Source organism: Typopeltis vanoorti, chromosome 11 (assembly GCF_054136105.1).
Source record: "Typopeltis vanoorti isolate ZY-2024b chromosome 11, IOZ_Tvanoo_1.0, whole genome shotgun sequence".
Taxonomy (NCBI): Eukaryota; Metazoa; Arthropoda; class Arachnida; order Uropygi; family Thelyphonidae; genus Typopeltis; species Typopeltis vanoorti.
In genome coordinates, this window is record NC_143559.1 from 85,332,089 (window position 1) to 85,355,488 (window position 23,400).

General features: G+C 34.9%; 1 protein-coding gene across 3 annotated transcripts in view; it reads left to right on the forward strand.

Annotated features, from left to right (window-relative positions):
- LOC150101818 (methyl-CpG-binding domain protein 4-like) overlaps positions 1 to 23,400 on the forward strand; it is a 352,401-nt gene that overhangs the window by 23,942 nt on the left and 305,059 nt on the right. For all 3 annotated transcript variants that reach the window (XM_090401062.1, XM_090401061.1, XM_090401060.1), the window contains exons 2-3: positions 1,520 to 1,721; positions 13,103 to 13,198. In XM_090401062.1, the coding sequence (XP_090257188.1) occupies positions 1,520 to 1,721; positions 13,103 to 13,198 (298 nt within the window). The remainder of the gene's footprint in view (positions 1 to 1,519; positions 1,722 to 13,102; positions 13,199 to 23,400) is intronic.

Consider the following 23,400-nt stretch of genomic DNA (forward strand, 5'->3'; position numbering starts at 1 on the left):
CAGCCAGCCACTCTTCTCCTCATGTCACAAGTTTATTTTGCATATTGAGTTTGTAAAACTCAAAGGGATGCCTTTGATGCCTTGGCAAGGTGCAGAAATATCATGATATATCCCTTTCTCTAATTTAACTCTGTCATCAGTATATTATAGAACATTGAACAAATTGCTAAAACCTTTAATAAATCCATTTATTTTCTCTTCTACAGAAGATCCCAGTGCTATCTACCTTTCGCTGGTTGGTATTTCATATCATTCATCACTCTGCCTTTGTATTGGAATTATTTCACTATCGTTCCACTCGTTAAGAATTATACGCATGTTGAGACTCAGTCAACCAGGTGTGTGAATTGCTAATCTTCTTGCACATTCCTTCAGTATCCATGATATCCCATTCAATCTGACTGCTGCATTCAAATGAAGTTCTTGTAATAACTTTAATGACTCTGTCACTTTTACCTGTATTTTTCGTTCCCTTTCACTCTAGCATTCAGATTGCTAATGGGTTTGTCCAGCATATATGATGGGAAGGGGATTCTTGTAAGTTCTGATAAACACCTAAAACAAAAATGACATTAAAGCAACTGATATAACCACAAGAAAGAACAACATACTAGTAGCAGAGTTATGAAGGTAGCTTATATTTTTTTATCCTCGTATGTTCTTTCTTGTGGTTATATCCATTGCTTTAATATCATTTTTGTTCTGGGTGTTTATCAGAGCTTTCCAGAACCCCCCCCCCCCACCCTCCCTGTATACCTTTCTAAGTGAACTTAACTTTAAGGATCAATTATTTCTAGCAGATTTGTAATTTTCCTACAGTCCACATTCACTAACAATATTCTTCCATGATCATTCTTCTTCTTCTTCTACTTGCTATTGATAAAATTCTCTTGGAATTTCTCTGGCCTGTCATAATCTGATTTGGCCTTCCTCACCAAGGCTGTCACTCTCTTTGTCTGGTCTTTGTACTGTTTATACTGCTTCACGATATATTATATCCACAATATTCTTTTTTTTATTAGTACTTGCTTCAAAGTGTTATTCATCCATTTAATTCGAATTCAATTTATTCTCTTAACTCTCCAGATGTTGTGAGATAGTGCTTCCTTCATACGTCGTTTGACTAATGTGTTATGCTGAATCTGTACGATGCAGTTTCTTATGCTAAGATGCTCCTTCAAAGCTGCATTCACATTTTATTATAATCACCTGTTTTATAATTCCAGATATGCTTCTTAGTTAAGAGCTCTCACATTCATTGTCTCCTCCCATGTCAAGATTACGTGATCAATCATGCTTACCATGCAATATGAAACTTTGACCAGGTCATGGTGTTGAGTGTCAAGAATCCAATAGCAGCATCCCATTCACATTTTAACACAAAACAGTATCAGAATAAGGTTGAGTTAAAAAGTGACGAAATTATTTATTAATAATTTTTTGTAAATTGCATTTCCTTTTATAAATATTGCTTAGATGATTTTTTCAATATATAATGTTTTTGTGTAATTCTTTATAGAATTATGTCTGGTTTTGAAAGTGAGAAAGTACCTACAAAGGAAAACAAGGAGGAAGATAGCGAGGAAAAGCATAAACAAATACCAGTTGAACATCTTAGTGTACTAGAAAGTGCTAATAATAATGGTACCTCTGAGAAACAAGATATAACTGTTCTAGACCGTGAAGCTTCAAGTAAAGAAGATGACAAGGCACCGGACAATGTTAGTGTGTGTGTATATATATATATATATTTCCCCCTTCCACATAGCTGTGAAGTATCTCATGTTTTCTAGATTAACATTAAAAATTCAGTGGGATTTGTTGAAATAAATAGTTATGTGGATGCAGTGTACTAGCACAACAACTCTAAATCTTATTATATTGGAGGTTATATTTATAGCAGCAATTTTTATACTTATCGTTTATTGTGCCATGTCAGTATTTTATCACTTAATTACTTATTATAGTGCCTTTTTCTAGGCTTGCTAGAATAAAGAAAATTTGAGAACTAGACTGACACCCTTTTAGAATTCTTTGTTGGCATATAATGATTGCAAATTATGTAAGCGTTAATCTTTCTTACATAATTAACATAACTAAATAATACTTGGATATACTTTGAAGATTTGTGAAATTGTTATGTTTGAGGAACAAAAAATTGAGTTGATCACTTCAGTTTCTTCTATATCTCACTACATTAGATATAATGTTTGAGATTGTACAGAAGAAGAGTGTGAGAGGGAAGATAATGAAGGTGTTCTCCAGATATGATAATGCAGAGTTCAGGAGAAGAGTATCAGTAATAAATCACATGACAGTGAGAATGTTTTTAAAGAGAGGCTTTTAGATGCCTGGAGTGCATTTGAGGATAGAAGAGAACTCTGTGTGATGGACTACATTTGAACAAGGCAGGACATAGGCATCTGTAGAGATTGTTGTTCTTTGGGCAAGTAAGAGTGCAGTAGAAGTAACACAAGATTCAAGAGTTTCAGATTTAGTTCTAGCATCAGAGGATCTGATTGATCTAAAAATTGAGACATAAATGGAATTATTCATCATAACTAATTAATAACATGAATACTTATGTTAATTTAAATATTTTTATTCGTAGAATTTTCGACTATGTTTCATATCATTATTAATACAATTATCAAAACAATCATAAAAAAAGAACAATTCAATTATATTTAGCATATGAGGAAAATACAAGAAATTAATGGGCAAAACTATATACAAATTGAGAGTTCAGTTAACCAGTTGATGGAATCTACTATCTATCTGGGAGTAAATGTAAGTTCCTGAGACCTTCAGGGAAGGAGTGTATGGAGCAGTCGTCAATGATGTATTGCATAGATGTAGTGTTGTGCATAATCTGCACAGCACTACACACATACACACACACAAGGGTTATTGTGAAATTCCCCATAAATATAAGTGGGCACAGTGGCCTTATCCAGTCCTAAATCTGTTTAGCTGTTTGGCTTCAGAAACGTCATAGTAGATTGAATTCTGGAGATTTGATAAATTGGATCTGTAATCAGGTACTTGTTTGTAGTTTGTTCCATTGTCTTATAAGTTTCAGTAGGGAAATACCTTGAGTAGACATATTACTTACTATTATAATAATGGAATTAACTCACGTAAAATATTCTTTATTAGTAGAATTTTCACCTATTCCTCAGTCCTGGGGACCATCATCTTGTACTTCCACTAGCCATATGGGAAATCTGAAGGTGGAGAGATATCTTGATGTATAAGAAGGTACATGTTATTCCTGGTTATCTTTAATTCTTTAATGGTAGCTTCTTCTCTTCTGAAATATGGAAGAGTGATGTGGGAAAAACAGGTAACCTTGGGAGAGAGTAGATCTTAAAGTACCAGAGATGGTCATTGTTATGTTAAACTGTATGTCCATGAGAGTCGTGTGGTGACTTTGGTCCCAAATTAGTGAACAATAATTTGGGACCAAAGACCAACATGAAAGACCAGAGCCAGGGCTGCTGTGTTAAGAGTTCAGGCATTACAGCCCCAAGTTGTGCCTGTCAACTTGTTTATGTTGTTTCTGGTTGATATCTTTAACTTAGTTTTTTCCAAATGTTTTCAATAAGTTAGATTACAAATTAAAGATGCCAAGAAATTATATTCTTGGTTTAGCCCTTTATACAAGTGTAAGCAAACAAAGTATGTACCTGGAGTATTTTCAGGACTGGGCAACTCGTATATATAGAGGCTAATGACTTCACATCACTTGCCTTAGTATCCCACAATGCAAAGAACATATCCTTACGGACATGCATAATGTTATGCATTATGGGAAGAGCCACTACGCAGACCGATTTCGGCCTTTATTGAAGGCTCATGAGTGGGAGCCTGACCACAGTTGGGTTAGAAATGAAGATTAGAGACCACCGATATGAGAGTTCTTAGAAAAATTAGGGGCCCTAGACAGATGACATCAATGGTAGAATCATATTAAAAATGCTATCAATTCAGGCCCCTATTTTTTCTAAGAACTCTCATATTGGTGGTCTTGATCAAAGAAGGAACGTGACATTGTTTGTATTTAAATATGTGTGAATAAGGCTAATTTAAGGTGGTATGTCACTTAAATAGAATGGAGAGGAAAGATTGGCAAAACAGGTGTTTGATGCCAAGATGGCAGAAAAAAGACCAAAGTCTAGGTAATTGATTCAGTCAGAAGTGCCTTAGAAGAAACGGAATGTTAGATACCACAATATTGGAGTGAACAAGTAATAGACTAATTTGGAAGAAAATTGTTGATAGGAGATTATTAATAATGTAAACTTAATTATGTAATACTGTCATAGTAGCCTGAACATACCTTGAGGGTACATATCAGGAAATTGATATTGATGAAGATTATTTTTATTACCTGGTGTGAGAACTCTACCCTTCTCATTGGACCCTGAAGTGGCTTGCTACAGTACCATGTTTTGTCTGTAGAGTGGGGATTCAGATTTACTAACACAGCTCACCTGTGGTTCTAAATGTACTGTATAGATTTGCAACATTTCATTGATGGGATCAACATTAAAATTATAAAAAGAAATAAATCTTCTCTTTTTGGCCAAGGCTAAATATCTTGTTATCATATTTTAAGAAATATATGTATTGTCTCTTTGCTCTCAAATTCCACAAAATTATTTTATTTATTTCATATCCAAACACAAGTGGCACAGCAGTAATTGATACAACATTATTCACAACAAATTGGGATGCATTATAAATGAAAACAGCTTAAATTTAAATTATACAGGGAATAATGAGTAAAATATGAAGGGGGGGAAAGAAACTATACATAAGTTATATACAATAAATATGGTCAGATATTCCTCCAGAATCTTGCACAATCAACTGCTCTTTCTGTGCAGGATATAAGGTCCTCTTTTGTGCAAGGGGATTGAGAAGGGGGCAAGAAAGAAGGTGTTCCATGGACTGGGTTGTCCCACACTAACAATTATCTAGTCCAGTGAGGTAGACCCCATTTGATGAGATTTTTTTTGCAGCATCCTGTCGTTTCGTAGTCTGTTGAGGCCTTTCCAAGTATTCCAGTCCAAGTGGGCACCACGTAGAAGATGTTCGGCTGTTGGAATACCAGTATTATTCTCAGGGTATAGTGCAAACCATTGTCGAAGTCTTGTCTCTGGAGGGTTTTTAGGTAGTTCAGCGGTTGCTAGGAAACTATGTCAGGATCTTAGTCTTTTGGGGCACTGTCTGTCCAAATAGTGGTAGTGCTCATTATTCATTTGTCTGCTTTTTTCATCAGCTGTGAATGCAGATCTTTAAATCGAAGGGGAGGGGGTTGCAATACCAGTCAAAGTATACAGGTCTCTTAATGGTGTTGGTTTCAGTCATTCTGTAATTAAGTGGCAACTTTCATTCAATGCTGGGCCAAGTTTTTCAGCATGACTGTTGCCTTTCTGCCATCACCATTGATTATAGTTATCCTTCCGTAGTCATTCTTTCTCTTACTTGCTACATAACGAAAAAATTCTTTTAGATTTACTTTGGCCTGCTTACCTAATTTTCTATGATTTTTTTTACAATGATTTCTCTGATCATAATCTCATTTGGCCTTTCTTACCATATTGAGACTTATCAAAGCTGAGACTTGCTTGTACTTTGTGCTGCTTATATATATATATATATATGAGACTTGCTTGTACTTTGTGCTGCTTATATATATATATATATATATATATATATATATATGCTGATCACCTTTTTCCTTTTATATTCCCCCTGCAATGTTTCTTTTTTTTTTGTAGCTTCTTTATATCTCTACTCACTTTATATCTCTATTCATCCACTTAACCCTGTCTTGGATTATCCTCCTGACCATGGTTATCCAGTCTGTTACTGTTTTTCTCAAACAATCCCTGATCATTTCCCATTCACTAATGACAATCTTTCCTTGTAGATTTTCAAACCATGGCACTGCTCCTAGCTGCCTTCTAAGTGTCATAATTACCAGCTTTATAGTTCAACTTAAATCCTTCATGACAGAGAATTCCACATGTTGAGCAACCTCTCAGAACAAGACTGCATTGTCACTTTCCATAATTAGCGTATCTTGATTATGGATACAACTTCTGTTGCTATTCGTAGATCCACCACTGTCAAATCCCTGGTCCCCTCCATGATATCATGCTTTTTTCCCCCCTCCAATCTATGCCTTCATAGTTTGAAGTTCCCCATAATAATTGCTCAACCTGCATTCATTGTGCCAGTTTGCCAATGCATAGCATCCACATCTTCTTGTGGACTATCTAGTCTATAGAAGCAAGCTAAGCAACTAGCAATATATTTTGTCCTATTTGCCCTTATCTTGCACCGGATATCTAGATGAACTAGCTTTCCCCCAAATCTAAAATCCTCCTTAACTTCTGTTTTTGTTAGTTCATGTTCTTCAGTTCTATAAGCAATGCCCTACCTCCCATACTACCCTATTTACTCAGATATAAGGGGAGGGGGGGGGTAATCAGGTGTTTGCTGATGATGCAAAACTAGAGAGGTCAATAGTTGATAAAAATACTTTTTTTCCCAAAATTGAAGTTAAAAAATCGTGGTGTGAGGATTGTCAGAATGTGGGGATTTTCAGAAACTAGAAACATCAATCTAGTTTTTTCAAGAAAAAACTAGATTGATGTTTATAATTAAATCCTCAGTATTCATTATAATTTATAATTGCTCACATTATTTATAAAATGAATGCATTTAAATTTTAATTATCAACATTATTTATGCGATTCGCAGCTCACCTTCATCATGCAATATATTTGAATCTTTAGCAACAGTGCTTCTATAATTAAATTAAAACAAACAGTTTTATTATTGCTTGTCCTTTTATCATTTTGGAATCATATGATCTTTGTGTTAATCATAATTTTGACAAATCAATGACAAAGGCAAGTCAACGATTGCTGAGCTGAAATGCTGATTCACTTTAACCAAATTCCAAAATATCTGAAACTGCCATAACAACACTCACTACCTATTTCTTAAAGTTTTAAACTTTTTTTCGTGTGCAAGGTGTATGCGAAACTTTTTAATTTAAGTATAAGACATTTTCTTTGGATTTATTATTGAACCATGATTCTTTATAAATATATGTATACAATTGTCGGGGTGCTTAAGGGTCAAAGCTGTATAACTGAGAGGAGACCTCCACATAGCCTTTAAAGGAATGCGGAGAACCGACCAGGGCTTCTGACCTAATGTCCAATCCTCACCTTCTCGCGGTGCACCCTGTTGGGTATCTACTTTGATACTGAACGAACGAGGATGGGCTGGCAATTTGGGATTTAGCCGACCAAATTGTATTCTTATTGGTTAAACCAAAATAAAAAATGATGGTACAACATGACAAATTTTCATGCCGGCTAGGGCGTCGCCCGGTTAAACAAGGCCCCCGTTGTTTTCGCCAGGGAACCAGGGCGAACAGCGAAAAGTCAGCTACTGGAACAAATCTGAAAACAAACCCTAACTCAACATCACCAGAGTTAAAAATCGGTACTATCAATGTAAGAAGCCTGAATGGCAAAGAAATGGAGCTAGCTGAGGAATTAGATAAGTACCAGATCGACGTAATAGGGGTGACTGAAACAAAAATGACCAAAACTGGTGAGATCTTTCTGAGCAATAAATACAAAATGTTATATTCAGGCAATAACAATCAAGGAAAAGAAGGAGTAGCCATAGTATTCAACACAAAATACGAGGCTAATCTTGAATGGCATTCAGTCTCAAGTAGAGTAATGTGGGCAAATATGAGAATGGGGAACTGGACAATGAGACTTATTTGTGCCTATGGTCCCACAGAAGGTTCTACTAAGGTAGAAGTGGAGGAATTTTTTGACGCTTTAGAAAAAGCAACTGACACAATGAAAAAGAAAAAGTTGGTCCTTGTTTGGGATCTAAATAGCAGAGTAGGAAATGATTGTGAGACATACAAAAATATTTTGAGAAAATTTGGAGAAAAGAGCAAAGCTAATAATAATGGCAAATATCTGTTGGATTTCTGCTCAGGACATGGACTGGTTATTACTAACACCATGTTCCAACATAAAAATGTGCACAAATTCACATGGAGAGAAGAGGCTAGGAATAAGAAAAATCTCATTGACTATGTTATTGTTGATAGTGATGTTTTCTCCCTGGTGCAGGACACCAGAGTGTACAGAGGATTTGAAATTGGAAGTGATCATTATTTAGTCTTGAGCAGGATAAAATTGAATTTCATATTGAAAAGAATGACATGTAAGAAAGTTTTAAAGCGAATAAAAGTTGAGCAGCTCTCAGACATGAACTGTAGATTAAAATACACAAAGATTATTGAAAAGAAAATGAAAGAGTTTGAGAACAGGAATCAAACCTTGGAGATTCAGTGGCAAACTCTGAAGAAAACATTGATTGATTCTGCCAGAGAGGCATGTGGTGAGGTTGTGTGCAAGGATAAAAAAATCAGAACTCCCTGGTGGACACAGGAAGTTAAAGAGGCATAAAATTTGGTTGATTCTGCCAGAGAGGCATGTGGTGAGGTTGTGTGCAAGGATAAAAAAATCAGAACTCCCTGGTGGACACAGGAAGTTAAAGAGGCAGTGAAGGAAAAGAAGAAAGCATATCAAAAGTTCCTGGCAAATAAGTCAGCTTTTACTCTTACAGAATACAGAGACAAATGTAAGAAAGCTAAACAGTGTGTAAAACTAGCTAAACAAAAGTCATGGGAGGACTTTGGCAAGAATATAGAAAATAAATATCAAGAAGGTGGCAAAATATTCTGGAGGTTGTTGAAGAAGCTTAGGAATGGAGGAAAGAGTGCTGTAAAAGGAGTTAGAGATGATAAAGGTGACATGAAAACGGGAGAAAAAGATATCCTTGAAGTATGGAGTAATTACTTTGAAAAACTTCTAAATGAAACAAGCAGTGGTGACAGCATAGTGGTAAAAAACACTGACCAGGCATGCAGTCAGGAATACATATCCATACTTGAAGTAGAAAAAAGCCATCAAAGGCTTGAAATGTGGAAAGGCAGCAGGAGTAGATGATATTCGACCAGAAATGCTGAAGTATGCTGATATAAGAATGTTACAGTGGCTGCACTGCATAGTTCAGAAAGCCTGGACAGAGGGACGAATTCCCGATGATTGGAGTAGAGCTCTCATAGTACCCATAAAAAGGGAAATAAAACTGAATGTGAGAATTACAGAGGTATTTCCCTACTGAGTGTTCCTGGCAAGATCTATGCAAGTATACTTGTGAAAAGGTTGAGAAAAATTGTGGAAGAAAAGCTTGGTGAAGAACAAGCTGGATTCAGGCCAAATAGAGGCTGTGAGGATCAGATCTTCACTTTACGACAAATAGTCAAGAAAGCATGGGAATATAACAAAGATCTGTATTTAAGTTTTGTCGATTTGGAAAAGGCATATGACAAGGTGCCAAGAGAGAAGCTATTCAATACGCTGCAGTTATATGGTGTCAATGGGGCATTATATCAAGCAATACTTAGTCTTTATTTGAGTTGTAAGTCAGCAGTTAGAATTGAAGGAAGTACAGGAAGATGGTTTAATGTTAAATCTGGTGTGAGACAAGGATGTACATTATCCCCTCTGTTATTCATTATCTATATTGATCACATTATGAAGGAAAGTGGTATTAAACCTGATATCAAAATTGGAGATGTTAATGTCAGCTCTTTGCTTTATGTGGATGATGTTATACTTCTAAATAAATCCGCTACAAGTCTGCAAGATTCTCTGACTAAATTGAATAGCTGTTGTAATAGATATGGTATGAAGGTCAGCAATAAAAAGACAAAGACAATGAAAATAGGCAGAATCATTGAAAATGTCAACTGTGTTGTGAATGGAGAACCTGTGGAACAAGTAAAACATTTCAGCTACTTAGGCACGATTTTTTAGTGAAGATGGTAAATTAAATATAGAAATAGACAACAGAATCAGCAAAGCTGATATGGTGGGAAGTCAATTGAATAAATTCATATGGAATAAGAGAGAAATTAGTCGGAACACTAAATTATCTGTATACAAGACAGTGTTCAAACCAGTTGTAACTTATGGATCTGAGAGCTGGGTTAGAAGTAAAACACTTGACCAAAGACTAGAGACCACAGATATGAGAGTCCTGAGAAAGATTAGAGGCGTGAACAGATGGTATCAATAGCAATATCATATTAAAAATGAGGATATTAGGAAAGAACTTGACATTGTCAGCATCCAGGAATGTGTTAGCAGAGCTAATCTCAGGTGGTATGGTCACTTAAATAGAATGGGAGAGGAAAGATTAGCAAAACAAGTGTTCTCTGCCAGGTTGGCAGGAAAATGACCTAGAGGAAGACCAAGATATAATTGGATTGATACGGTACAAAGTGCCTTAGACGATAGAAATATAAGATCTGATAATGTTGGAGTCTTGACAAGTAACAGATTGATTTGGAGGAAAATTGTAGATTGGAAGTTAGTAATGATATAATTTTTTCATGTAGTACTGTCATATCCTGTACACCCCTTGAGGGTACATGGCAGGAATTTGATGATGATGATGATGTATACAATCGTCTACAAGTTTTGCCAGCTTAAGTCTGTCTGGCTTCTTCAGGACTTCACTACACTAACATTAAATGCTAAAAAAGTAAGCAGTAACGACAGTAAAATATAATACAATTTTACTGTATTATATTAATTTAATATAATTTAAATTGTTTTAAATCCTAATGCAGCTGATTGTTACCATTCACTTTACACTGCCTTTTCCTCCATCATGTTATCTTCTCCCAGACTGCATGCTTATTCTCTATGTTCTTCCATTTACACCTGTTTTATTTAATTTTCTAACTTTCAGAATATGTTCAAGTATTGCTGCTGCTGTTAATAGCTCTGGACCAGAGCCAAGAAGCATTGATCTCCTTTCCACCTGACTCCCCATTCCATTCTGTAGTTCCAGGTCACCTTCCAAGCTTTTCACAATCACCTTATAGTTCCACTTGTATTGTTTTCTCACAGCAGTCTTCACATGCTGGCCACCATCTAGATGAACTTCGTTTCTCTCACTATCTAGTGGAGGATTCAACAACCCATTCACAATCACATTATCTGATTTGAATGGGGTGTCAACTCCTTAAATCTAAGACTAGATTCTTCTGTGTCTTCTCTTACATAGTGCCCCCACCTTAAAAAACTCAAATTCATTCATCTTTTTTCCATGAAATCTCTTCATTCCAATATGTATGACCATGATCACCCTTCTCTTGTTTACTAAGCCAGTTTGTCTCTACATTTCTTTGTCACCAACCTCTTCATTCCGTAGTGTGAAAATATCTAACTAAATAACTCATCCTGTCTACCTCTACCTCAAAATTACTGCTACTATTTCTCATTTAAATCTCTCTCTCTCTCTCCACCTTGTGTAAGCATAATCTCCCTGCTATATTTAACTCATTAACAGAACCTCCTCCCTCCCATTTGCTCTTTTTATCCTCACTAAAGACATCACACCCATTTCTGTTCCCTCCAGGATATCATCCTCATCTGACCATGTTTCACTCGTTCCAGCAATTTTTGGTGAATAAACTCAGTCATTGAAATAATTTCGTATCCCTTATTTCTGATGCTTCTGACATTTATAAATAAGGACAGCAATTCATTCTTGGATCTATAATTAGTTCTCCTCATGCCATCTGTCAGCTCTGACTTCTGTATACCAGGGTGATTATTCTCATACATATGCCAAATGTCCTCCCTCCCTCACTCACTCCACTCACTCACTCCCTCCCTCCACTTTTTTTTCTATCCACCCTACTTTCTCTATTTTGCATTCCTGTTCACTCATTCTCATCTCTTACACTATGCTTCTCTCCCTTTGCAAGCACTTCACTCTCACATATTCAAACTCTCATGTTTTCTTATATCACTTACCACTTTCTCTAATATCTTGTTCACATCTCTCATTACTTTCCAGTTGACTCGCACCAAATCCATTAAATGTAACCCATTTTTTTTCTTACATAATTCCATCTATTTCCCTCAAATTCATCCCATATTAACAAGCACTAATGACATCATCACTGCACTCTTTTCTCTTTACATAGCTTTGCCAATGTATTATTTGTGATTTTTTTTTTTTTTTCTTCTCAACTTAACTCATCATGTCATACCCGGGCATATTCTCCTTCTATCTAGTCAAATCATTTATTCCCACAATCACCACTTACTCTCTTGATCATTTACTTGAATGACCTGGATTTGAATTCTATCTATGATGTTAAGCACCTTTCTAAGGACTTTTCACTTAAATATGAGTTATCCAGTTCACATTTTGACTTTTTGGGCTTTTCCCTTCCAGAATGTTGAGTGTTTCTTTTCAAAAAAACAAACAAACAAACAAACAAAAAAAAAAAAAAACAGACAACTGACCACAGAAGAATACACATAATTAACAAACATAATTACACTGACTCATCATTAGTTGCTTTGGCTGTAATTCTAAATAACAACAACCAGTTTACTCTTCATATCCAAAGCATAAGTCATCCTGCTCATTTTCCTGTAAAACAAACTTTTCACCTTCTATTCACCTCACCTTTAATAATTAAATATCCATAAGACTCCTCTCCCGAGTTAGTTGCTTTTCAAGTAAATTCTTCTTTGTATTAGGGAATATTCTTAACAGTGTTTAAAATTGTCAACAAAGAATATAAAATAGATTATTTTTTCATTGTGTGATGTCATTCTGAATTTTATGAACTGTTGTTGAATTATCACCATCCCATATCAACCAAAGAACTTTTATTTCATATCTTCCTTTATCTTTCTTTCATTTTATCATTTATCACCTTTCTTGTCAGTTTTTTTCACTTTATCCAAATGATTTTCATATAACAGTAATAGTTTTTCATGATTTGCTTCTTAAATTAGTTTTGTTTTCATTATAAGAGTAATTTTGTTATGAGTTTTATTTTTATCATGCTTTTAATTATATCTAAGAACTGAATTTTTTTTCGTAATTGTTTTCAAACTTTAAAAATATTCCTTTTTCTTTACTGCTCACTCTCTTCTTAAAATAGGATAGGAATGAATTCACATCAATCAAACAAAAAAAAGTGGTACAGAAAAAACGAAAACGACGCAAGTCATCAACGAAAAAAACTCGTGATTCCACAGTAAGTCAAGTAATATTTCATATTTTGCATATTAGTTATTCTTTAGTATTTAATTAGGCAAATACTCTTAAGAAATTCATGCACTCAGTATCCCAGAAGCAGGATTACCATGTTGCTTCTTTATTCTTTGGAAAAATGTCTTTTTTCCAATTTCTTTCAGTGATATTTGCATAGTTGAATCTATAATTTATCTGTAAAAGCTGCTCAACTGTAATTCTTTTTAAAACTTTCTTACATGCCATTCTTTTCAGCATGATGTCCATTTTTATCCTGCTTAGTACTAAGTAATGGTTACTTCCCAATTTTGAATTTCCTGTACACTCTTGTATTCTGAACCAGCATTATAATATCAACAATGATGTAGTCAATAAGGCTTTTTTTTTTCTTATTTATGTCTTCTCTCCATGTGAACTTGTGCACATCTTTATATTGAAACATGGTGTTAATAATGACCAGTTTGTGTCCTGAGCAAGTCCAGTAAATATTTTTCATTATTATTAGCTTTGCCTTTTTCTCCAAATTTTCCCAAAATGTTCCTATATGCCTGGTGAGATTCATTTCCTACTCTGCTTTTGAGGTCTCTAACAAGGATCATTTTTTTTTCATTTTCTTTATGTCAGCTGCCTGTTTTAATGACTCAAAAAATTCTCCCACTTCTTCTTTAGAAGAACCTTCTGTGGGACCATAGGCACAAATAAGTTTCATTGTCCATTTCCACTTTTTGAAGTTTGCCCACATAACTCTACTTGAAATTGCTTTCCAATCAAGAAGTTATCTTTATGAACTTGTGCACATCTTTATATTGAAACATGGTGTTAATAATGATCAGTCTGTGTTCTGAGCAGAAGTCCAGTAAATACTTATCATTATTATTAGCTTGCCCTTTTCTCCAAATTTTCCCAACATATTCCTATATGCCTGGTAAGATTCATTTCCTAATCTGCTTTAGAGGTCTCTAACAAGGATCACTTTTTTTTCATTTTCTTTATGTCAGCTGCCTGTTCTAGTGACTCAGAAAATTCCTCCACTTCTTCCTTAGAGGAACCTTCTGTGGGACCATAGGCACAAATAAGTTTCATTGTCCGTTTTTTCCACTTTTTGAAGTTTGCCCACATAACTCTACTTGAAACTGCCTTCCAATCAAGAAGATCTTCATGTTTGGTGTTGAATGCTATTGCTACTCCTTCCTTTCCTTGATCATTATTGCCTAAAAGTAGTATCCTATAGTTATTATTTAGTAATATCTAACCTGTTTTTGTCTTCTTTGTCTCTATAATGCCAATTATGTCCACATGGTAATTTCCAGTTATTCTGCAAGTTCGATTTCCTTTCCATTAATACTCCTTATATTGATGATTCCTATCTTCAGTTCTTTTGGGTTTATTCTTCTTCTTCTAGATGTTGAGTTGGAGTTTGTTCCAGTAACTGACTTCACTGTTGCCCTGTTTCTCTAACGAAAACAGAGGTTGTCCAACCAGGCAGCGCCCCAGCCAGCATGAAATCTCATCATATTGCACCATCATATGCATTTGTGGTTTAAGCTAATAAAAAGTACAATTTGGTCAGCTAAGCCCCAGATTGCCAGCCCATCCTGATTTGTTCAGTACCCAGTAGATACCTACTAATGGGGCACACCATGTGAAGGTGAGGATTGAACATTAGGTCAGAAGCTACAGTCAGTTCTCTGCATTCTTGAAAGGCAATATGGAGGTCTCCTCCCAGTTATTTGGCTTTGACCCTTAAGCAATCCCAGATTAGGATATATTTTCTGGAATTCTAATTATTATCTCATATGGTTTCCAGCTGTAAAGGCTTTTCTTCATTTAGCTAATCATCATTGCTAATATCACTTCAAAGGTGATATCATTTTCTGATGTTACATAAAACCATTCCTCTCTGTGCAAAGAGCATGCTGAAGATTTGTCATTTTCTTTTTTCTCTAGCAAAGTTGAATGTTTAAGTTTATGGTGTTATTTTAAATTAAATGCATTGGAGATAACTATAGTGAAATTACAGAATTGTATATTGTTGCACACCTTGTAAAAACAGCACTTTTCTGTCTATTCTTCAAGTTTCTTTTCACTGTGCCGTCTTCTTTAACCTGTTGCCATTTTGTACTTAGAAACAGATAAACATGCAGCTGCATATGCATGACATTAGCTTGCTCAGAAGCCATATGAATGATGAACAAAGAAACTTGGTAGCCTATTGTACAGATCTTATATAATATAGTTAGTATATCACTCTTTTCATTTCAGACATTAAGGCAAGGAAATGAATGGCAATATTTGAACTAATGCTATTCTGTATACTTATATAATACTGATGAACTTCATGCCATTTTTGTAATTTTAGGCAGTGCTTAAAATTTCATTACAGTAAGACCCCGTTTAATTAATGTTGATTCGATATAACACGTTTTTTTCCTGAATCCTAAAAAAGTGCTAAATATTTCATGATTCAATATAACACAGTTCTAATCAAAGCCTAAAAAAAGTGCTAAATTCTATTTATCGCTGTATCTCTTGATTCATATATAATACAATTATTCCTGAACCCGAACCAATCAGCGAAAGGTGATTATTCGACGTAGCGCTGTAATTCCCCTAAATGTATGTTTTGTCCTGTGCATTTGTTTTCCCCATACATTGTGTAGTTTCATTGGTAGTGAAACAGTGTCCATGCGATCAATATGATTTGGAGTGCTGCATAAAACATTCTTTATGCACTGTAATTATCGATATTATCGACCAAGGAAATCAACAAAAATTCTATTTGTTCATTAAAAATTAATCATTACTATCATTTTTTTAAATTATTCAAAATGAGTGGGTGTAAAGATGAAAACAAAATTGATACGAAAAAGCATTTCGCTTGACATTAAAATGCAGGTGCTGAGGCGATTCGAAAAAGGTGAACGTCAAATTGACATTGGAGTCGCTTTAAATTTGTCCACTTCTTCTATACGAACAATTTTAAAAAACAAGGACAAAATTAAGTGTTCAGCAACCACGTCTTCTGCAACAAAGGTAAACCGATCCAAAGCAATGTTTTAGAGGAAATGGAGGAATGTCTTTCCATTTGGATTGATGATGAAACTGAACACAACATGCCATTAAGTCAGGCAATAATCATGGAAAAGGCCAGAAGTATTTTTAATCATATTCAAAAACAAAAAGAGGATGTGAGCAAAAACTTCGCAGCTAGCAGAGGTCAGTTCGATAGATTTAAAAAAAGAAGCAACCTCCTTAATGAGAGAAAATGACAAATGACACTAGACAACTTCATCACTAAAAAATCAAGAATATAATTTTAAGTTAATATAAAAAATAACTTAAAATTAAAGTAAAACTTGTTTATTCTTGGTTTTGTGTTCCTCTATCCCTATTTACTGTGTGTTAAAATCACCCCATTTAACGCTGTTTCATTTAGCGCTTTGTCTTCTAGAAATGCATTGTGAGCATTAATTGGGGTGTTAATGTATTACGTACAATAAAAAAAAAAATTTAAGTTGCTTTGTAGTTGGATAGAATTCTTGAACATCCAGTTTCGCCAGCAGACCTGAGTTGGTGCACCTATGCTCTCAATTTTTGTAAGACAGAAACAGCAATCTTTGAAGAAAAGTTAGCTACTCAAATAAACTCAACATCAGCAGAATTGAAGATCATTATCTATCTCATATCCTTTTTTGAAGTCTATCTGGCCTTCTCTTTCCAGTTGGTTTATAATTTATTATTTGTTTAGGATATCAGGTATTGGCTGTTTCTTTTACATGTTCTCTATCCATTTTTGTTTATAATTGTGTCGTTTTTTTTCCTATTGTTTTTGTTTTTAGTTCTTTTAAAATATCTTTGTTCCTTTTTTGGTCTAATATGTATTTTACAGTTCTTCTCATAAATCTCATTTCACTTATTTTTATTCATTGTTTATTGCCCAAATTTCACTGCCATATAATAATGTGGGTACTGCTAAAGTATTGTATATTTTCAAGCATGTTTCTTTTTTACTATATTTGGATTGAGTGTTCTATTTATCAGGCCTATAATCTGTAAAAATTTTGAAGTTTTTAATTTTGTCTTTTGTCTTCATATGATATTTCACATTTAAGATAATTGAAAGTATTTATCTGTTCTGTTATTTTATTATTAATAACTATTTTACGTCTAGCTGGAGTTTGTCCATAAAATGCCATTGTTTTATTTTCATTCCAAACTGTTCTACTATAATGTTGAAAGTTTATTTTTCACTTGGTTAGACTATAATAAATTTAGTTTAATCCTTTATCCAAGTATGAGCAAACAAAGTTTGTGCCTGAAAATATCTTCAGGACCGAATATGGTGTTGTACTACCTTACTGGGGTAAGGTAGTACAACACCGGCAACTTGTAGCAAAGGTGGACCAAGATAACAACACTCCTATCCCAGTATCTCCCATAATGCAAAACACATCTCCTTGTAGATATGTATAATGTTATGCATTAAGAGATTGGCCACTACCCAGACTAGTTTCGACCTTTATTGATGTTCTCTTCAGTGGGAGCCAGGCCCAGAGGTGGAGATACCAGGCAGAAGCAATAGCGAGGTCATCTTTACCTATAGGAGTTGCCAAAAGGTGTGCCACCTTTTTTTAAATTATTCTAGATTTAGAGAAATATGTCATCATCATCATCATCATCAAATTCCTGACATGTACCCTCAAGGGGTGTACAGGATATGACAGTACTACATGAAAAAATTACATCATTACTAACTTCCTATCTACAATTTTCCTCCAAATCAGTCTGTTACTTGTCAAAACCCCAACATTATCAGATCTTATATTTCTATCGTCTAAGGCACTTTGTACCGTATCAATCCACCTATATCTTGGTCTTCCTCTGGGTCGTTTTCCTGCCAACCTGGCAGAGAACACTTGTTTTGCTAATCTTTCCTCTCCCATTCTATTTAAGTGACCATACCATCTGAGATTAGCTCTGCTAACGCATTCCTGGATGCTGACAATGTCAAGTTCTTTCCTAATATCCTCATTTTTAATATGATATTGCCATTGATGCCATCTGTTCATGCCTCTAATCTTTCTCAGGACTCTCATATCTGTGGTCTCTAGTCTTTGGTCAAGTGTTTTACTTCTGACCCAGCTCTCAGATCCATAAGTTAAAATTGGTTTGAACACAGTGTTGTATACAGCTAATTTAGTGTTCCGACTAATTTCTTTCTTATTCCATATGAATTTATTCAATTGACTTCCCACGATACCAGCTTTGCTGATTCTGTTGTCTATTTCTATATTTAGTTTACCATCTTCAGTAAAAATTGTGCCTAAGTAGCTGAAATGTTTTACTTGTTCCACAGGTTCTCCATTCACAACACAGTTGACATTTTCAATGATTCTGCCTATTTTCATTGTCTTTGTCTTTTTATTGCTGACCTTCATACCATATCTATTACAACAGCTATTCAATTTAGTCAGAGAATCTTGCAGACTTGTAGCGGATTTATTTAGAAGTATAACATCATCCGCATAAAGCAAAGAGCTGACATTAACATCTCCAATTTTGATATCAGGTTTAATACCACATTCCTTCATAATGTGATCCATATAGATAATGAATAACAGAGGGGATAATGTACATCCTTGTCTCACACCAGATTTAACATTAAACCATCTTCCTGTACTTCCTTCAATTCTAACTGCTGACTCACAACTCAAATAAAGACTAAGTATTGCTTGATATAATGCCCCATTGACACCATATAACTGAAGCGTATTGAATAGCTTCTCTCTTGGCACCTTGTCATATGCCTTTTCCAAATCGACAAAACTTAAATACAGATCTTTGTTATATTCCCATGCTTTCTCGACTATTTGTCGTAAAGTGAAGATATGATCCTGACAGCCTCTATTTGGCCTGAATCCAGCTTGTTCTTCACCAAGCTTTTCTTCCACAATTCTTCTCAACCGTTTCTCAAGTATACTTGCATAGATCTTGCCAGGAACACTCAGTAGGGAAATACCTCTGTAATTCTCACATTCAGTTTTATTTCCCTTTTTATATATGGGTACTATGAGAGCTCTACTCCAATCATCGGGAATTCGTCCCTCTGTCCAGGCTTTCTGAACTATGCAGTGCAGCCATTGTAAGACTCTTATACCACCATACTTCAGCATTTCTGGTCGAATATCATCGACTCCTGCTGCCTTTCCACATTTCAAGCCTTTGATGGCTTTTTCTACTTCAAGTATGGATATGTATTCCTGACTGCATGCCTGGTCAGTGTTTTTTATCACTGTGCTGTCATCACTGCTTGTTTCATTTAGCAGTTTTTCAAAGTAATTACTCCATACTTCAAGGATATCTTTTTCTCCTGTTTTCATTTCACCTTTATCATCTCTAATTCCTTTTACAGCACTCTTTCCTCCATTCCTAAGCTTCTTCAACAACCTCCAGAATATTTTGCCACCTTCTTGATATTTATTTTCTATATTCTTGCCAAAGTCCTCCCATGACTTTTGTTTAGCTAGTTTTACACACTGTTTAGCTTTCTTACATTTGTCTCTGTATTCTGTAAGAGTAAAAGCTGACTTATTTGCCAGGAACTTTTGATATGCTTTCTTCTTTTCCTTCACTGCCTCTTTAACTTCCTGTGTCCACCAGGGAGTTCTGATTTTTTTATCCTTGCACACAACCTCACCACATGCCTCTCTGGCAGAATCAATCAATGTTTCCTTCAGAGTTTGCCACTGAATCTCCAAGGTTTGATTCCTGTTCTCAAACTCTTTCATTTTCTTTTCAATAATATTTCTGTATTTTAGTCTACAGTTCACATCTGAGAGCTGCTCAACTTTTATTTGCTTTAAAACTTTCTTACATGTTATTCTTTTCAATATGAAATTTAATTTTATCCTGCTCAAGACTAAATAGTGATCACTTCCAATTTCAAATCCTCTGTACACTCTGGTGTCCTGCACCAGCGAGAAAACATCACTATCAACAATAACATAGTCAATGAGACTTTTCTTATTCCTAGCCTCTTCTCTCCATGTGAATTTGTGCACATTTTTATGTTGGAACATGGTGTTAGTAATAACCAGTCCATGTCCTGAGCAGAAATCCAACAGATATTTGCCATTATTATTAGCTTTGCTCTTTTCTCCAAATTTTCCCAAAATATTTTTGTATGTCTCACAATCATTTCCTACTCTGCTATTTAGATCCCCAACAAGGACCAATTTTTCATTTTTCATTGTGTCAGTTGCTTTTTCTAAAGCCTCAAAAAATTCCTCCACTTCTACCTTAGTAGAACCTTCTGTGGGACCATAGGCACAAATAAGTCTCATTGTCCAGTTCCCCATTCTCATATTTGCCCACATTACTCTACTTGAGACTGACTGCCATTCAAGAAGATTAGCCTCGTATTTTGTGTTGAATACTATGGCTACTCCTTCTTTTCCTTGATTGTCATTGCCTGAATATAACATTTTGTATTTATTGCTCAGAAAGATCTCACCAGTTTTTGTCTTTTTTGTTTCAGTCACCCCTATTATGTCGATCTGGTACTTATCTAATTCCTCAGCTAGCTCCATTTCTTTGCCATTCAGGCTTCTTACGTTGATAGTACCGATCTTTAACTCTGGTGATGTTGAGTTGGGGTTTGTTTTCAGATTTGTTCCAGTAGCTGACTTTTCGCTGTTCGCCCTGGTTCCCTGGCGAAAACAACGGGGGCCTTGTTTAACCGGGCGACGCCCCAGCCGGCATGAAATTTTGTCATGTTGTACCATCATTTTTTATGTTGGTTTAACCAATAAGAATACAATTTGGTCGGCTAAATCCCAAATTGCCAGCCCATCCTCGTTCGTTCAGTATCAAAGTAGATACCCAACAGGGTGCACCACGAGAAGGTGAGGATTGGACATTAGGTCAGAAGCCCTGGTCGGTTCTCCGCATTCCTTTAAAGGCTATGTGGAGGTCTCCTCTCAGTTATACAGCTTTGACCCTTAAGCACCCCAGAGAAATATGTTGAAAGTTTATTTTTCACTTGGTTAGACTATAATAAATTTAGTTTAATCCTTTATCCAAGTGTGAGCAAACAAAGTTTGCACCTGAAAATATGGTGTTGTACTACCTTACCCCAGTAAGGTAGTACAACACCATATTCAGTCCTGAAGATATTTTCAGATGCAAACTTTGTTTGCTCACACTTGGATAAAGGATTAAACTAAATTTATTATGTTCTACTATAATGTTTAAATCATATATTGCTCTTTATAAATTGTCTTCCTTATCTAATATTACCTGATCATCTGCAAATAATAGCGTATTTATTTTGTTATTCCGGGAAATTTCTATGCCTGGATTTTTTAAGGTGTTCCACTGTATTAATATTTCATTAACATAAATATTGAAAAGTGTTGGAGACAAGAGGACATCCCTGTCTTACTCCTTGGTTATTTGATTGTTTTTCCAGACACTTTTTCATTTATTTTTATTTCATTATCTTTGTATGCATGCAATATTGCATGTGGTAAAATACGTATATTTATTCTTTGTGATATATCAAACAGTATATATCTTTTTACTTTGTCAAATGCTTTTTTGTAATCTATAAACAAAAGATGAGTTTCTAAATTAATTTCTGTTCTTTTTTCTATAAGTAGTTTTAAGCAAAAAAACTGCATCCATTGTAGAGTATCCTTTTCTAAATCCATTTTGACATTCTAATAATATTTTTTCACTGTATATTTTCGATTTTTCATTAAGTATTCTACTACATATTTTGTATCATGTATTCAATAAACTAATATCTCTATAATTAGGTTTTGTTTTATCCCCTTTTTTAAATATAGGTATTTCTATACCTGTATTCCATTCTATTGGTATTTTTCCATTTGTATATATTTTATTTAAAATTTTAATAATCTCAGATGAAATTTTTTTCCAGCAAATTTATTCGGTTCAGAGTTTATCCCATCTTCTCCTGCTGATTTGCTATTTTTTTTATTTTACTTAGGTTGTCCTTTAATTCTTTCATTGTTATTATATCATTTAAAGCATTTTGTAAGTTATTGGTGTAATTTTTTTTTGTTAGTATTATTTGTCAGAATTGAAGACAGATACTATAAACATGGGAAGCATCAACAAAAAAGAAGTTGAACTAGTGGGAAAGGAACTATGAAGTACCACTTGGAAATAATTAGTTACTGCTATGAAGAAGAGTTAAACAGGTGCAGTCTTGCTGAATAATAAAAATAGGATTTTATATTCAGGCTATAGCAAAAGGATGGAATAGTGATGGCATTCAACAATACAATATGAACTTCTTTATTGGCAGGCAATTTCAAGAAGGATTATGTGGGTAAATTTTAAAAAATGGGAAATTGAAACTTACCTAAGGAAGAAGTGGAGGAAATTTTCAGTCATTAGAGAAGGCAGCTGACAAAGAAAACAGAAGAGCTGGTGTTAGATCCTGAATGGAGAAATTTTGCAAGGAAATTGTTCATTCAGAATTTAACATGCAAAATCTAACTACTTAAGGAAATACCTGCACACCAGCAGAAAATAAAGAAATAATAAAGAAATATTATTTAACATGCAAAAAAGAAATTTAACATGCAAAATCTAACTACTTAAGGAAATACCTGCACATCAGCAGAAAATAAAAAAACTTGTTTAATATATGTGAGAATATGTATTCCTTATATATGATGTATTGAAATTCATTGCTGTCTAACGAAAAATCAAATTAGAGAATTTATATAAGAGAAATGTTGGCTTATTATTGGCGTCATTAAGCTATCTATTTTACTGTAAATCACCAGACAGGTAATAAGTAGCAGTCCAAAGATCGCATGTGAACCGTACAAGTCGAGCGTAGCTCCAGAGGCAATGGATTACGCAGAAGGTGACGGTAGCATGTTTTCAATGAAAACAGCAACCTAAGAGCAAAGGGAGAGTAAGGGATCGACTTAAGGGCATAAACGATAAGGGTCATGTGGAAAAGATCCAGTATAAAAGGAGGTACACGAGAGGAGAATATAAGGTGATGCGTGCCATTTTGAGCTCTCTTCTCTCTCTCTTTTCCTGGTTCCTTCTTGGTGAGTTTTGATGGGTGGTTCGTGAGAGCGAGGAGCGTAGGTGCCGCGATGTCAGACAGCAGGCCTTTTCCTGGAGATGCCTAAGAGATTTCACGCAGAGCCGTTTGTG